Source organism: Achroia grisella, unplaced genomic scaffold (genome assembly GCF_030625045.1).
Source record: "Achroia grisella isolate CSIRO2021 unplaced genomic scaffold, CSIRO_AGI_Agris_v1 utg598, whole genome shotgun sequence".
Taxonomy (NCBI): domain Eukaryota; kingdom Metazoa; phylum Arthropoda; class Insecta; order Lepidoptera; family Pyralidae; genus Achroia; species Achroia grisella.
In genome coordinates this window covers 773,481-790,755 of record NW_026712958.1, presented here as the reverse complement: position 1 = coordinate 790,755, position 17,275 = coordinate 773,481, and the positions used below count along the sequence as shown (strand labels likewise).

The following is a 17,275-nucleotide window of genomic DNA, read 5'->3' as shown; positions in this document are numbered from 1 at the left end:
TGTAGAACCAAATTAGAATAAAGTACTTAATATACTTATTGATAGTTTTTTTACATATCTTATATGGATTTATAACGTAAACGTAAACAAAAAAGCCTCTGTACACAGCGACATGTAAATAAAGCCACTAAAGCCATCCCTCTAAAATTAGATATTAAATTCAATGATAAACAGATAGAAGAAGTGTTATCTATTAAATTCCTTGGTTGGATCAAAATTTTAATTGGGAAATACATATTAATAAAGTATAAGAAAAAATGCATTAGGGCTATGTGCGGACTCCACTATAGGGACTCGTGCAAACCACTATTTAAAAAACATAGATTAATGACCTTAACTGGAATGTACATTAAACAAATAGTGTTATTTGTAATTCAAAATCCAGATATATTTCCTAAAAATAAAGAAATGAGCCAAAGAAGTCAAAGATCGAGAGTAGGAACGAAGCTGTACATACATGGAACGAAATTAAGTATTGTCAAAAATAATGTTTTCCATATGGCGATAAAAATTTATAATAAAATATCAGATGATATAAAGACACTTCCACGAGGACGATTGACATATAAATTAAATAGTTGGTTACTCGACAAATGTTTTTACTCCGTAAACGAGTTTTTAAATGAATAATAAATATGCAGTGTAATAATAATAATATGTATTTATATCTCTGATGACAATTGATTTAATAATTAAATAATATTTAATATTTATATATTTTACATGCCTAACGAGGCAAAACATAATGGGACATTATATTACAATAACAACTAATCTAAACCTATGTAAAATAAATTTGATTTGATTTGATTTGAATAACTCATAGTATGTATTTGTATAGAGTTTGTGATAGTATATAATTCAAATCGTGTTGGGTCATTTGTTATTTTACATTGCATCTATAATAATAAAGTATCTGTGTGTGAAAAGATAAAGCGGTCCATGTATACACAGCTTTATAAGCTTCATAAAGACCTCAGTGCCGTAAAGTGTAGAAAAAAAAAGTATAAAAAAACAAACTGTCATAATAATCACATAACCTCAATTTATATAATAGTTTCGAAAAACAAGCATATTTTTTTACGATTTATATCTTTCAACCAACACAATGACGGTGTATTTATCAAGAATTGCATTTAACATGCTACGGACATCTTCAGGAAGATGTCTAAACGTAGCTATTGCAACGGAAGCCGCTTGTACGAATATAAACTTTTTCCAGTCAAAAAACGATTTATTTTCCTCAGTCCGGAGAGGATTTGTTAGAAATTATTCTAGTGATGCCATACATCCTACTGTAGCACTAGACAATTCTAGTATACCATTGAAAAAGAAGACCATCTACAAGAAAGCTGCTTTGGAAGATTTACCGCAGAAAGAGGGACATTATTTGACAATGGCTTACGCTACAGCAAACTCGTACGATCTGAAGGGCTTGAAGGAGGCACTGGTACAACAGAAGCTGTATGAACCCGGAACGTAAGGTTTCACATCAGTTTTTAATGGATGATGCAATAATACCTATCTATTATAAAAATAATAATCATCATATTTATTTGTCTCAAATAAAAACTAATGCAATCGCTGCTTATTCATTCATTCATACATAAATTAACTTTAGTATGCTCTTGTCGGTGGAGCTCCCGCCACCTTCCACAATCTTCTATCAGTCTTTTTAGCTGTTGATACAACACAACTCCAAGTTTTTCCTTAACTTGTTTAATGTAGCTGTGTCTTGGTACCCCTCCTCTCTTTCCATCTATTTTTCCTTCAATAATATTTTTAATTAGTTTGTCGTGTCGTATCAAGTGCCTCAACATTTTTCCTCGCCTATTCTCAATAATATCTATGAATTGTGTCTATGCTGCTTATATAATAATAAAATTTAAAAGTAATGAACCAGACAACTTAGAGGGGGCAGTGAGTCCACCCTCTCTGCTATTCTGTTATAGCCTTTATTAGTAAATTAATACAGTAAGACATCAATGACAATGGTAGCACTTAAATTCTAAACTACTACTGACAAAGTAAACATATAAATTGATAATAAATTAACAAGATTACAAACTAATAAACTAGTATTCAGGATTACTTACAAAATTAAATAAGAACTAAAAATAATACCTATATATTTTTAAATGTGCAATAAAGCTTTATAAATAAATAAAAAACAAAATACAATAATCACCCATGTTATGATACAATAAATTTCTATTTAAATGTACATTACCATTTTAAGTAGTGGTTATTACTTATCATTATAATTTGTTCAGTTATAATTTCAATTATTTATTTTTATCATGAGAGAATTAGATGATAACTCATATACTCCACTGTGTCTAAAAAGTACAAAGTAATATGAAATTACTAGCTTTTGCCTACAGCTTCGCTTGTTTTAATTTATCCCCTTAAGGGTGGAATTTATCAAACTCCTTTCTTAAGGGATGCCTACGTCATAGTAGCTTTATGCATGCAAAGTCTCAGCCCGATTGGTTTAAAATTGACAAAGTTTCATATAAACTTTCATCCCCTATTTTATCACTTAGTGGGTAGAATTAATCAAAATCCTTTCTTAGTGGATGCCTACGTCATAATATCTACCTGCATGCCAAATTTCAGCCCAATCCGTCCAGTGGTTTGGGCTGTGCGTTGATAGATCACTATGTCAGTCACCTTTGAGTTATACATAATTAGATTACATTAATATAAATAATCATACTATATAAATAATATAAACAATCATACATAGTGGTACTTAAATTTGTATGTATTTGTATGTTATAAAGTATTTGTATGTTTGTTATATGCAGATTTTGACTCTCTGAATCTGTCTATAATCTTCAAAAAGATCTTAGCCCATCTAGAACTGCAGTGGGTTCTGTATCACATAATACAAATTAAAAAATCATCATTAAGGGGTTGGGGATAAATAATTGTAATAAATAATAATAATAACGTAATACTTGAATGTCTTCTAATTCTATTTTATAATAAATTTATAGCTAAATATAAAAAATTTACAAATAAATTCATTATCTTTAAAAAATGGTGTTTATAACCACTCTGGTGGCCACTTCAGTTGATGTTCCATTTATTGGTTTTCAGACTACAAGCACAAGAGATCGGTGATGTGGTAGTCGCTAATGCTGTGTACAGTGTTGGTGATGAACCACGAGAGATCATATTCTTCAGCGAGGGTGCTGTAGTCTTCTGGAACTGTTCTGTACTGGAGGCATCAAATGTTTTGGAATTTATTAAGAAGTAAGGTTCATTATCTTATAAAATTCTTGTGTCACAATGTTAGTTACCATACTCCTCCCAAACAGCTTGATCGATTTTTATGAAATTTTACATGCATATTTAGTAGGTCTGCGAAATGGCTACTGTCTATTTTTCATACCCCTAAGGGATATCCATCCCTAGATATATTTTTTTATTTTTTAGACAATATGTTATGTTATTATTATTTAGAATTGAAAAATACATACAACCCTAAATTTTCACACTTCTAACATCAATCTCTATTTTTTAATAGCAATTTTAATTTATATGGCAATATAACGTTTGCCGTTAGAATGGTTATAAGGGCAGAGGAAGGCCGAAAAAGAGATGGATGGACTGTGTGAAAGATGATATGGTGAGAAAGGGAGTAAATAACGCGATGACTGCGAACAGGGATGAATGGAAGCGAAAAACATATTACGACGATCACAAATGAATGGGATAAGGAAGAAGCAGATGATGATAACGTTTACCGAGACAGCTAGTTTATTATATCATTTAACTAAGTAAAAATGGTGGGAAAATTATTAGTTATATAAGTAGAAAGTAGGTGTGGCTTTTAGTGGGTAAGAAATAGAAATAATCTTTATTCAAATAAACTCATTACAAGCACTTTTGAATAGTCATATTTTGATTCTACCACTCATTCGGAATGCAGATTCGTCACAAGACGAATGAGCAAGAAACTTGTGTGTTGCTATTTTGAATAGATGTTTTTTTATATAATAATTACAGTATAACAAGTAAGAGGCATGTGATATAAGAACGCTGCACACCCTCTCATCATCTATAAGTGATTTAAACTTTCAATATACGTAATTGTTTATTTCCTTATTCCAGATACGAAATCGAGAGTTACCCAGCCGATGTGGTGGATAGAGAACGAGAAGTTATGAGCTATTTTTATCAACCAAATGCGTAAGTGCTTTAATTTAAATTTAATACTTCCAGCAACGAAGGATAAATAATCAATTTAATAATAATAATAATATTACCCATGTAGAAAGGGAGATATATAAAACATATATATAATAATAATAATAAATCTGCCGGGGGTAAGTTGCCATCTCTTCTCCTTAAGCCCCTCTTAAGGTGAAGAGATGGCAACTTACCCTACTTAGATGTAGAACTTAGATGTACTTACTTAGATGAGAATTTTTTTAAGTTTAAAAAATAATATTAATCGACTAATAAACAAAACTAACAAAACTGGATACCTGATTGATATCGCTGTCCCCAACACACATAACCTGCAAAATACGATAGCCGAAAAAATATCAAAATATAAAGAATTACAAACAGAAATAACCCGATTCTGGCACTTACAAAAAGTAACAATAGTCCCAATCGTCCTCTCAACTACAGGTGTCATACCGAAACACATGCATCAGTCACTAAATACCCTGAACTTGCCCCCTAATATATACTGCCAACTACAGAAGGCTGTAGTTCTAAATACATGCCGCATTGTTAGAAAGTTTCTACAGACAGATTAGGCCTACATTTGTATTATGGTATATCCACCTGATCTAGAACATTGTTATGTACTTGGCTTAGGCCTGTACATACCAAGATTACCGGTGAAAGTCGAGAAAAAATGTTATAAAAAAAGGTCCTGATAGTATCAGGAGATGTCAACAGTCTGTCATGTGACACAGGCCTCCTCCAAATCGTCATTATAGTACCTACAGAGTAAAAACTAAAACTTAAAACTAATATTTCGCTATGAGCTGAAAGAGCCTCCACTCAGCTGGTGCCGAAGCGTATCACTACAGTGCTGATTTTTAGTTAATATTTGCATTGTAAATTGTGTTATGGTTGAAGGACAGTGTAATTATAGGGTATACAGAGACATGATACCGTACTTCTGCGGAATGATAAGGCATGAGACTGTGGGCGTCACGTTATAACCTGATGATCTTTTTTATAACTATTCTAACATTGTTGGCAGTTGGCCTTTACAGCTTCATCGAACTATTGCAGGGCACTCTAAACATGCGGAAGGATTTATGGAGCGTCTGAAGGCAGGAGTAGGTTCTACCCGAAACTCTTCCTGCCTGTTTCTCTTCCCTTCTCTTTCTCTTTTTATTGTATTTTGTTTTTTCTGTTTATTTAATTTAATTTTTATGTAATCAACGATTGATCTGGTATGTTTTTATGAAATCAAACTAAAATATCTTAATTCGTCTGATATTTCACGTCTACTCTACTCACTGATCTGTAATAGTTAATTATTTGGCAATTCTTTTGTGGAGTCTCGCGATACAGGTTCGCCTAGTGCGGGGTCTAATGTATAATCAACTTTATAACACTTGTACGTTTGAAAATGAGAAAATTAATAAATAAATAAATATATGTATATAGGCGGTTAGCACTGACCGTCACGTGGGCTGTCAGATTGTTCATCAGTTTAACATGTTATTTATTATTTACAGAAAGAAATGTTATTTACAAGAACCATGCTTTGTGATGGTGCCAAATAAGGATAATTCTCTGGAGAGATATACATTCAGGTGAGTATCTTATTGTTGGCAGTTGTTAACATGCAGTCTATTTAATTTATAAACACATGTAATGCATTGGATAAATATTATTCGTCCAATTCAAACGGGGATCTAAATTACGACGGCCTGAGCCGAGTTTCAAACCCCTAGTGGTGCCCTCACACTAAAGTCGTATCCGTCAGGCGGGAGTTGGCCTTCAGCCGCTCCATAAGTCCTTCCTTTGGTTTGGAGTGCCATCTGCACTCGCCCCCTAACGTCCGGTGAAGCTGTAAAGGCCAGCTGCGGCCAACAGCATTAGAGTAGACCGAAAAAAAGAAATGCTTTTTCATGAGAGGGAGAGGGAATACAGAGTATTTTTGTTTTAGATCCGCATCACAATGTACATTTACATAGATTATAAATAAAGTTAGGGTTGCTATATATTTTTTAGTAATTTTACACATTTATATAAAAAAATAAATACTTTTAAATAAATTTAAAACTTTTGTTAAATCATATTTATTGAGCAAAGCCTATTACTCACTAAATAATTAAATAACAAACGTACATGGCAATAGTTGTTCCTATAGAAATATACATTGTAATTAACTTTTAATTTGACTTTAAAAAAAGAAATTTAGCTCAGTTTCTTGCCTGAGTTCTTCTTAATTGAATCTGTATACTGAACTGGACGATACAGAAAAAATATTAATACAAAAAACTTGACGTTCATAAGCGGCCACAATGTCCTACATTAATGATTTATGATTACATTTGATTTTATTTGACGGTAGCCAGGCGATGGCGCAGAGTGCACGGCTGGGAGCGTGGGAGGCTCGGCTGGAGGCGTTGGCATCCGGCGTTAGCTACCACACGGGGCGCATGCGCCGCACCGGCATCGCGCAGGTCCAGAAGAAGGAGGTAGGTGCCTTGTGTATATGTAGTGGAGCTGGTGGCCACGGTAGCTAGGTGACGGGCAGACTGCACGGTTGGAGGAGTTGGGGGCCGCAGTTAGCTACCATAGCGCAGGTCCATAAGAAGGAGGTCGGTGCCTTGTGTGTATATAGTGGAACTGGTGGCCACGGTACCTAGGTGACGGGCAGCCTGCACGGTTGGAGTAGCTGGTGGTCGCCGTCAGGTACCATTGCCAGGTCCAGAAGAAGGAGGTAGATTCCTTGTGTGTATATAGTGGAGCTGGGGGCCACGGTAGCTAGGTGACGGGCAGCCTGCACGGTTGGAGGAGCTGGTGGTCGCCGTCAGGTACCATTGCCAGGTCCAGAAGAAGGAGGTAGATTCCTTGTGTGTATATAGTGGAGCTGGTGGCGACGGTAGCTAGGTGACGGGCAGTCTGCGCGGTTGGAGGAGCTGGTGGTCGCCGTCAGGTACCATTGCCAGGTCCAGAAGAAGGAGGTAGATTCCTTGTGTGTATATAGTGGAGCTGGTGGCGACGGTAGCTAGGTGACGGGCAGCCTGCACGGTTGAAGGAGTTGGGGGCCGCAGTTAGCTACCATAGCGCAGGTCCATAAGAAGGAGGTCGGTGCCTTGTGTATATATAGTGGGGCTGGTGGCCACGGTAGCTAGGTTATGGGCAGTCTGGAGGCTGGAGGAGTTCGTGGTCACCGTCAGGTACCATTGCCAGGTCCAGAGGAAGGAGGTAGATGCCTTGTGTGTATATAGTGGAGCTGGTGGCGACGGTAGTTAGGTGACGGGCAGCCTGCACGGTTGGAGGAGTTGAGGGCCGCAGTTAGCTACCATAGCGCAGGTCCATAAGATGGAGGTCGGTGCCTTGTGTATATATAGTGGAGCTGGTGGCCACGGTAGCTAGGTGACGGGCAGCCTGCACGGTTGGAGTAGCTGGTGGTCGCCGTCAGGTACCATTGCCAGGTCCAGAAGAAGGAGGTAGATTCCTTGTGTGTATATAGTGGAGCTGGTGGCGACGGTAGCTAGGTGACGGGCAGTCTGCGCGGTTGGAGGAGTTGGTGGTCGCCGTCAGGTACCATTGCCAGGTCCAGAAGAATGAGGTAGATTCCTTGTGTATATATAGTGGAGCTGGTGGCGACGGTAGCTAGGTGACGGGCAGTCTGAGCTGGTGGAGCTGGGGTTTTTTTTATAGATAGTCTTTCAAGAGGAAGGTTTATATATATAATACATGTACACCCGTGCGAAGTCGGGGCGAGTAGCTAGTTTCAATATAAAATATAGCCTATGTGTTATGGCGATGCATAAGCTATATTACTATAAAGTTTCATTAAAATCCGTTCAGTAGTTTTTGCGTGAAAGAGTAACAAACATCCATACTTACAAACTTTATATATTGTTCAAAATCTACCCTGTAACATCGTAAGCACAGATTATTATATTAGAGTCCGTTAGTTTCTGTTCCCGCGCTTTTACTTCCCCTCCCTTACCCAGTAACTGAACCGACTGTACGGCGGCCATGACGCGCGCGCATTGTGTTGTGAATTAAAATAAATTAGAACTGTGAAACTGTGAAACCTACTGTGAAACTGGAAAGCTAGCGACGATATCTTCGAGACCCTGAAGCCCAAGAAATCCGCAGAACCATACAGGTACGTGACTGACGCTCACACAAATTTTTCCCTATATATATATAAGTACTAAAAAGTACTTTTACTTTCCCTAACATTTTGGTAGCAGAGTAGTTTCCCAAACATATATTAATATTAAGATTGTTATAGGTGGTGCGTAAACTAGGCGAGTTGTTCGCGTTACGGCACACACTCAACGTTGAATCTGATCTGCTGGACACCCCGGACTTCTACTGGGAGCAGGAGGAGTTGGAGCGGTTGTACTCCAGCACTGTCGCATACTTCACCATACCGAGACGGACCAGGGTGAGTGTTATTATATTACAGACTAGGTGTTCCCGCGACTTCGTCCGCATCGAATTTAACTTTATTTTTCTAAAATGAAAGTAGCCTAGCCTAAGTTACTCCCTATTACATCAGCTACCTGCCAATAAAAGTCCCGTCAAAATCGGCGTAGCCATTTCAGAGATTAGCCGGAACAAACAGACAGACAGACAAAAATTGTAAAAAAAGTTTATTTAGTGTATGTACCACCGTATTTATATTCATATGCATGTAATAAAAAAAGAGTATTTCAATATTACGAACAGACACTCTAATTTTATTTATATGTATAGATAATAACAATATACTAATTAAAACATGCGCATCCGAAACCCATAAAAACACACATTTTTTAATAATATATATACATATATTTCTTGTTATTGTAATTTTTATATACCAAACATTACACAATAAAGATTATATAAATAAATAAAGAAATGTTGGGGAAAAATATTAGGGCACTTGATACGACACGACCAACTAATTAATAACATTATTGAAGGAAAAATAGATGGAAAGAGAGGAAGAGGAAGACCAAGTCACAGCTATATCAAGCAAGTTAAAGAAAAAGTTGGAGTCGTGTCGTATCAACAGCTGAAATGACTGATAGAAGATCGTGGATGGTGACGGGAGCTCCACCGACAAGAGCACAGCTCTTAAATTATGAATGAATGAATGAAATAAATAAATATGAACTAGAACAAAACACAGCTACTTAGCAACTTAAACTAGCCTACTTAGCGGTTAAAACTGGCTAGACAGAAATACTCACTCAGACCAACTACCGACAGAAATATAGTACTAAATTTATTTATTTTATTTATTTATTTAAATAACTTTAATGCACGTCATACATAGGTAAAAAGTACATATGGCGGACTTAACACCTAATGGCATTTTCTACCAGGCAACCATGAGTTGTGCAGAGGTAAGTTGTTGGCGGTGCAAACAATATTATAATATTTTATAGAATATACATGAATATATATATATATATAGACACATGTAAATACATAAATATTCCTACAAATATACACAAAAATATACCATACACATAAATATATGACAATAATCTGACAATGAAATAGTGATTACAGCCGACAGTGTAAGCATATTACAATAGATACAAAAATATATATTTTTACCTAGGTCATTCCAGATCTATAACTCTAGTAAATCAAATCTGACATTTGCAGGTGTTAAACGAACGCCTGGCCCACTGCGTCGAACTCCTGGAGCTGCTTTCATCCTGGGCAGCAGACAGGCACCACGTTCGCCTCGAGTGGATGGTGATAGCGCTGATCCTCGCCGAGGTCTGCTTCGAGCTGCTGCATCTGTACGAGAGGTATACCATCAGGACCGTTGATGTCCTTACTTAGCTGCCGATGAGTGCGTACTTCGAGGGTACAGATGTGGAAGATATATATACCTACTAATATTATAAAGCTGAAGAGTTTGTTTGTTTGAACGCGCTAATCTCAGGAAGTGCTGGTTAGAATTGATTTTTTTTTATTGTATACATTTGTCGAGGCTTTAAGCTATATAACATTACGCTACCAATAGAAGTGAAGCATCAGTGAAAAATGTAGCAAAAACGGCGAACATTATTCATATTTGAGGGCTTCCTTTGCGTGCGCTGCGCGAATTCGCGGGCATAGCTAGTGTTATGCCCAATTTACACTCAGCCCGAGTGGGCAGGGAAGTGAGCACGGAAGTGAGCAGCGCGAGAGTGTAAACACGAGTGGAAACACTTCCCATGCCATTGGCGCTGCCACTCGCGCTGCCCGGCGCTCCCTCGATTGTCGGTTTTTCGTGCGCGAGTCAAAGGACTGGCAGCGCGAGTGGCAGCGTGTTTTTACATTCAGCCCTCTCGCTCAGTTGTCGCCCGGCAATCTGCCGGAAATATATATATATATATATATATATATATATATATATATAGACATGATATCTCCCGTACAACCTATGCTTATGGGCGGCGGTAATCACTTATAAGGTGTGCCGCAAGCTCGTTTGTCTCCTATACTATAAACAACAGGCTGATATTGTAATTATATGTAGTTGAAAGAATATCTAAACAGTCAATTTTATTTATACTTTATACATCACTAGCTACCCACCCCGGCTTTGTACGGGTGTACATGTATTATACATATAAAACTTCCTCTCGAATCACTCTATCTATTAAAAAAATACGCTTCAAAATCCGTTGCGTAGTATTTAAGATTTAAGAATACATATTGACGGACAGACGGCGACAGCGACTTTGTTTTATACTATATAATGACAAACAAACAGACAGACAATATACTGTAATTTTTCTTCGTTGTTGCATTATCTATATTTTTTGAGATAATATATTATTGCATTTCAAAGCAGTTATTATTGTGAATTGTTAACATTATGCTATAGTTACTTACTTGAAGTTTATATATATAATATAAGTAGTTTAATTATCAATATATAATGTAATAATTGCACGGGTATAATTTAAGGTAATAAACTAATAAACTAAACTAACCGCCGCACTTAGAGACGTTAAACTAACTCAAATAAATATTTAGTTAAATATCAATAAATCTGATAATGAGCCGTACCTCCTATAGACAAAATTCAAGGATTCATTAGCTACCTCATTGATATTTAAGTAAGGGTCGACCTGTCATTTAACTTAATTGTAACTTACTTTTATTTTTATTTATAATAACTTAATGCTAAATACAAAAAAAATAAAGGTATATGGCGGACTTAACACCATAAGGCATTTCTCCCAGTCGACCATAGGGCAAACAGAGATTACTGTTGCTAATCATGGGTAAAAAATTATTTAAAATCTGAACAACGCAGATTATTAATTAATTATTAGACGACTCTGAGTGCGACTGTATATAGATTATATTACTAATTTATATTTAACATACACATTTATAAGTTTATTATTTAGTTATATACATATTGTATTAATGTATGTATAATATTAATTAATTTACTAATAATAATATCTCTGAACGATTTTCTGAACGATCTCTGAACATTAAAAAAAAAAAATACGAGCTGAGTTTCTTGTCAGTTCTTCTCATCTCGAAATCATTCCGAACTGACGGTAGATTTGACATATCATAAGAGTCTGTAATAGACCTACATGAATAAAGATATTTTGAATTTGAATTTGAATTTGAATTTACACAGCGCCATCTAGTCACAAGCTACGCCGAGTTACTGTTACTACTACTGGAGTAGACAACTGATATAAATACTTAGATTTGGTTTTCTAAATACATACGTAATGTACACAGAAAACACCCAGAACGATACAAGCAATCGTACTCGTGAATACAAATGTTTGCACTGTGCGAGGAATCGAACCCGCGACCATCGGAATTGAGACGGTGTGCTGAACGAGGACGTCAAATAATAGTAATTACAGATATATGTTTAAAGTATTTAATGTATGTTTGATATATTTTTATAAAATACTAGCTGTCCCGCCAAACGTTGTTTTGCCATATAAATTAATAACGATATAAAAAAATAGGAGTTGGTGATAGAAGGGTGAAAATTTAGGGTTGTATGTATTTTAATGAATAAATAAAAAATTTTGCCCAAAAAATAAAAAAATAATGTTAGGGGTGGAGTGATAAGTGTTATCACTCTAGGGGTATGAAAAATATATAGTAGCCGATTCTCAGAACTACTGAATATGCATATACAATTTTATAAAAATCAGTCAAGCCGTTTAAGAGGAGTATGGTAACTAACATTGTGACACGAGAATTTTATATATGAGATAACTTGACATTAGTTTGAATAATTTAACTTGAGCATGGGGAATAGAGGACACTTCATACTATAATAATGCAGGGTTATGCATTTTGAAAATGTCAAATATTTTGTTTATATATTTTTTGTATAAGTAATAACTTTATATATATAAGTAAACTGTAGATTAGTCATTAATATATAATGTAAGATATAGATTTGTTATTTTATTTATATAAATAAGTAATTCTTGGTGTTATATTGCTGGCATTTTATTTTTATACTATGTAGATATGTACATAAAATATTTAGTAGTTATAAAATATGCCGAATGGTCTTGTTAAATAAATAAATAATATTGGAATTAATTATGAATTATTATTTAGTATTTATTTTTATATTGTAACTAGTATTAACTTTAGCGGTGAATGGGCGAATGGTTGATTCTCCTGAGGTCTGTAGAAAAGAGAATGCTGATATTGGAAAGAGATGCTTTTTGGTGTTTCAGACGTCCATAGGCTGCGGTAACCGTTTACCATCAGATGGGCCGTATGCTTGTTTGCCACCTACGTGGTATAAAAAAAAAAGATGATAATGGTGCACCCGCCTGCGCTAACGGTTTCCGTTGGCGGAGCACCAGTGCAGGATGATAAGAGGAGCATGAGGTCTGGTCAGTTAGCCCATTGTGACAAATTCATCATTCAAGAATTTATCATAATGGTTTCTAGAGGAAACCGCGTAGAGGTCAACCTGACATGGTACATGATAGCAATAGTTCATCAGTTCACATTACTAACAATCCCCTTTCCTCCCCAAGCCCTGGACATTTCACACAGCGCCATCTAGCGATAAGCTAGCAGAGCTTTAGTTAGACAACTCAGTACATACAGCTAAGCAGAGCTTTAGTTAGACAACTCAGTACATACAACATTCCACGCGGTTCCCCCTGGAAACCATCGTAAAATCGATAAATTCTTGGTGAATTTGTCACGATGGGCTAACTAACCTGACCTCATGCTCATCTTATCATCCTCCACTGGTGCCCCGCCAGCGTAAACCGTTAGCGCAGGCGGGAACATCATAGCATTATCTTCCATAAATAAAAAAAAAAAAAACATATTTCTTAGCTTGGAACTAGATGGCGCTGTGTGAAATATTCTAGGGTTTTTATTATTCAAGTTGTTGCAAAATCTATATGCGAACAGCACACGGGATATGATGTAGGTGAACTTGTTTCGTCCGCTGCCCCTGAAGGGGGAGAGTGCGTCAGAAGGGGCAGGAGTTGAAATAATTTGTAGGGGTCAAGAGTTGTGTGCATTCCTCGTAGATTCGGCCAGTATAACCGAGAGGTTGGAATGGCCATAGGTTGGTGGAGGGTTGGTACTTACTACAGAAAGGACAGGAGTTGAAATAATTTGTAGGGGTCAAGAGTTGCGTGCATTCCCCGTAGATTCGGCCAGTATAACCGTGAGGTTGGAATGGCCTTGGGTTGGTGGAGGGTTGGTACTTACTACAGAAAGGACAGGAGTTGAAATAATTTGTAGGGGTCAAGAGTTGCGTGCATTCCCTGTAGATTCGGCCAGTATAACCGAGAGGTTGGAATGGCCATGGGTTGGTGGAAGGTTGGTACTTACTACAGAAAGGACAGGAGTTGAAATAATTTGTAGGGGTCAAGAGTTGCGTGCATTCCCCGTAGATTCGGCCAGTATAACCGAGAGGTTGGAATGGCCATGGGTTGGTGGAGGGTTGGTACTTACTACATAAAAAAAAAGGGGGTTGGTACTTACTACATGGGTTGGTGGAGGGTTGGTTCCTACTTACTATTATCAAATCATTAGCTTATTAGCCATTTTATTTATATAAATGGAAAACTATTTATGAGTGAAATCCCCCTTCGATCGATCCCCCGTCCAATTCAAACGGGAATTGAAATTACGACGGCCTGGAACCCCTAGTGGTGCTTTCAGACTACAGTCGTATCGGCCAGGCAGGAGGTGGCTACAGCCGTTCCATAAGTCCTTCCTTTGATTTGAAGTGCCATCTGCACTCGTCCCCTATCGTCCTGTGAAGCTGTAAAGGCCAGCTGCGGCCAACAGCATTAGAGTAGGTAAAAAAAAAATCATTCCCCTCTCTTATGCAGGACCTACACACGCGACCATCGACGGGGCCCCGAGCGCCGCACCTTTACCAGCGAAGTAGAAGAGAACTTGTTCCAAGATTTATCCATTCTGGACACTTAAGTTAGTGAATCTAAGTTGTTTTAGATGTAAGTTAGTGAATTCTAAATTATTTTAGATTGTGCTTATTCTGATCGCATAAGTTTGTTCGCTTCCAAAGAATCATTATTAATGTTCGTCCAGTATAAATATATAAATACATGATCATAACTAGACTGATCCATTCTGGACACGTACGATACAAGATTAGTCTGTTCTGGAAACGTAAATTAATATAATATAAGATTGTTCCTATTCTGGACACATACATATCACTTAATAAAGACCCGGTTAATAATTTAAATAATGTATATTATACACGAAAGTTTAAAAATAACTATACATATAAGTGAACATAATATAAGACTGGTCCTATTCTGGACATACTCCAAGACTGGTCCATTATAGAACCGTAAGTGAACATAATACACGACTGGTCCTATCCTTACATATAAGTGAATATAATCCAAGACTGGTCCTATTCTGGAAACGTAGGCAAACATAATTCAAGACTGGTCCATTATAGAAACCTATGTGAATATAATTTAAGAAAGATCTATTTGGGACATAAAGTAAGAGAACTTGTTCTAAACCTTTTTGGATACAGTGTAGTACATTCAATATTGATTCTATATCATGTAATATATATATATATATAAGGTGTGTAATTAAGTATTATTGACTGTTACCATTCCGTTTTGTTTGTTCTGATATAAAGAAATTATAGAAAAAGTAGCTACTTGCCCCGGCTTCGCACGGGTGTACATGTATTATATATAAACCATCCTGTTGAATCACTCTATCAATTAAAAAAAACTTCAAAATCCATTGAGTAGTTTTAAGATTTAAGCATACATAGGGATAGACAGCGACAGCGACTTTGTTTTATACTATGTAATGATATAAATATTAGAAGAAACTAAACTATTTAAAAGAGCAACACTCGTTCTTGACCTTTCCGAATGAGTGGTAGATTAAAAAAATAAATATGATTTATAAAAGTGCTTATATTTATGTTTGTTTGAATAAAAAAATTATGTATTCTATTCTTTTCTTATTTCTGATACCACTACCGGTTTTTCGAGTAGTGGAACACAAAATGGCGGCCTATGAACGGTGATTTGGACAAAAAGGGTAATATATGAGTATACATAATATACAAAGACATCAATAAAACTATCATACTCATGAACACAAATGTTTGCACCGTGCGAGGAAACCCGCGGCCATCGGATGTAAAGCGATGTACTTTTACTGCTGTACCGCTAGACCACTGAGACGACCTCAGTGGTATATAATCATATTTAGTCATATTTGATACAGGTCTGATATTTTTTTTATTATTTTACCTAATAGATTTGTGATATGTATTTTTTTCAATTTTTTTTATTGTATGATAATGGAATGTTGCACCTGTCTGTGCTAACGGTTTACGCTGGTGGGACACCAGTGGAGGATGGTAAGATGAGCATGAGGTCAGGTCAGTTAGCCCATCGTGACAAATTCACCAATTTATCACGATAGTTTCCAGGGGGAATCATCGTGGAGATCTATCTGACATGGTCAATTTATCACGATAGTTTCCATGGAGAATCATCGTGGTGATCTATCTGACATGGTCAATTTATCACGATAGTTTCCATGGAGAATCATCGTGGTGATCTATCTGACATGGTCAATTTATCACGATAGTTTCCGTGGAGAATCATCGTGGTGATCTATCTGACATGGTCAATTTATCACGATAGTTTCCATGGAGAATCATCGTGGTGATCTATCTGACATGGTCAATTTATCACGATAGTTTCCGTGGAGAATCATCGTGGTGATCTATCTGACATGGTACATCGTTAGCAATGGATTCCTCAATGCACATTACTAACAATACTATTCGCCCCTGTTCTTTTTCAATTTAACTGACCTATTGTTGGTTCTGTGAGTAGAACGTAAGTCTTTTGCTTTTTTGTTAGTTTCATAAAATGCAAAAGTCTTGCTAAAAACAGCAAGAACCCAAATTTGCGTAAAACTATTTATGGTCCAAGAGATTGAGCAGCCTATAAGCCTTCTCCTGACTTCTACTTCTTTTCCAACTCTAGTAGCGGTAGAGATCGAACGAACTAGTTCGGAAAAGAGCTACGAACTATGCGCAAAACTATACCAAACTCAATTTTTTTATACTACGATGCTGGCAATCAAGCATACGGCCCATCTGATGGTAAATGGTTACCATAGCCTATGAACGCCTGAAACACCAGGGGTACGTGCGCGTTGCCGACCCTTAAGAAACCTTCATATACCCTTCTTGAAAAAGATGAGATGGGCCCCTTACACACACATCAGTACACAGTGACGCGGTGGCAATGCTCCGCAGTGGTGGATACGCATTTTTTTTTTCATTTTTATCATTGTTTTTGGTATATATTTTTATATATATTATTTTCTTTTGTTTGAGTTTCTTGTTCGCTTTTTTTTTTCTCTTAATGATTTGTATTGTATTTATTATTTCTATTTATATGTTATAATAATTTATATGCTGCTGTGAGCATCGTCATTGTTGTGTTGTGATGTGTGATAGTAATAAATATTATTCTATTCTATTCTATTCTAAAAACCCCATGCTATAGTCTTGTGGGAAAACCTCGACAGGAAGTTCATTCCA

General features: G+C 36.4%; 1 protein-coding gene across 1 annotated transcript; it reads left to right on the top strand.

The window, feature by feature from the left end:
* Window positions 1-1,048: 1,048 nt before the first annotated feature.
* LOC131848854 (required for meiotic nuclear division protein 1 homolog) lies at window positions 1,049-14,989 on the top strand. Its single transcript, XM_059198801.1, has 8 exons — window positions 1,049-1,479; window positions 3,106-3,261; window positions 4,123-4,200; window positions 5,718-5,795; window positions 6,560-6,686; window positions 8,465-8,620; window positions 9,838-9,986; window positions 14,541-14,989. The coding sequence occupies exons 1-8, from the start codon at window positions 1,109-1,111 to the stop codon at window positions 14,638-14,640; spliced, it is 1,215 nt and encodes a 404-aa protein (XP_059054784.1). The 5' UTR covers window positions 1,049-1,108; the 3' UTR covers window positions 14,641-14,989.
* Window positions 14,990-17,275: the final 2,286 nt, after the last annotated feature.

Bases quoted from the DNA above. Each gene is read 5' to 3' on its own strand.
- LOC131848854 (XM_059198801.1), top strand. From the start codon at position 1,109: ATGACGGTGTATTTATCAAGAATTGCATTTAACATGCTACGGACATCT. The intron at 3,262-4,122 runs GTAAGGTTCATT...TCCTTATTCCAG, and splicing joins GTTTTGGAATTTATTAAGAA to ATACGAAATCGAGAGTTACC. The intron at 6,687-8,464 runs GTAGGTGCCTTG...AGATTGTTATAG, and splicing joins CGCAGGTCCAGAAGAAGGAG to GTGGTGCGTAAACTAGGCGA.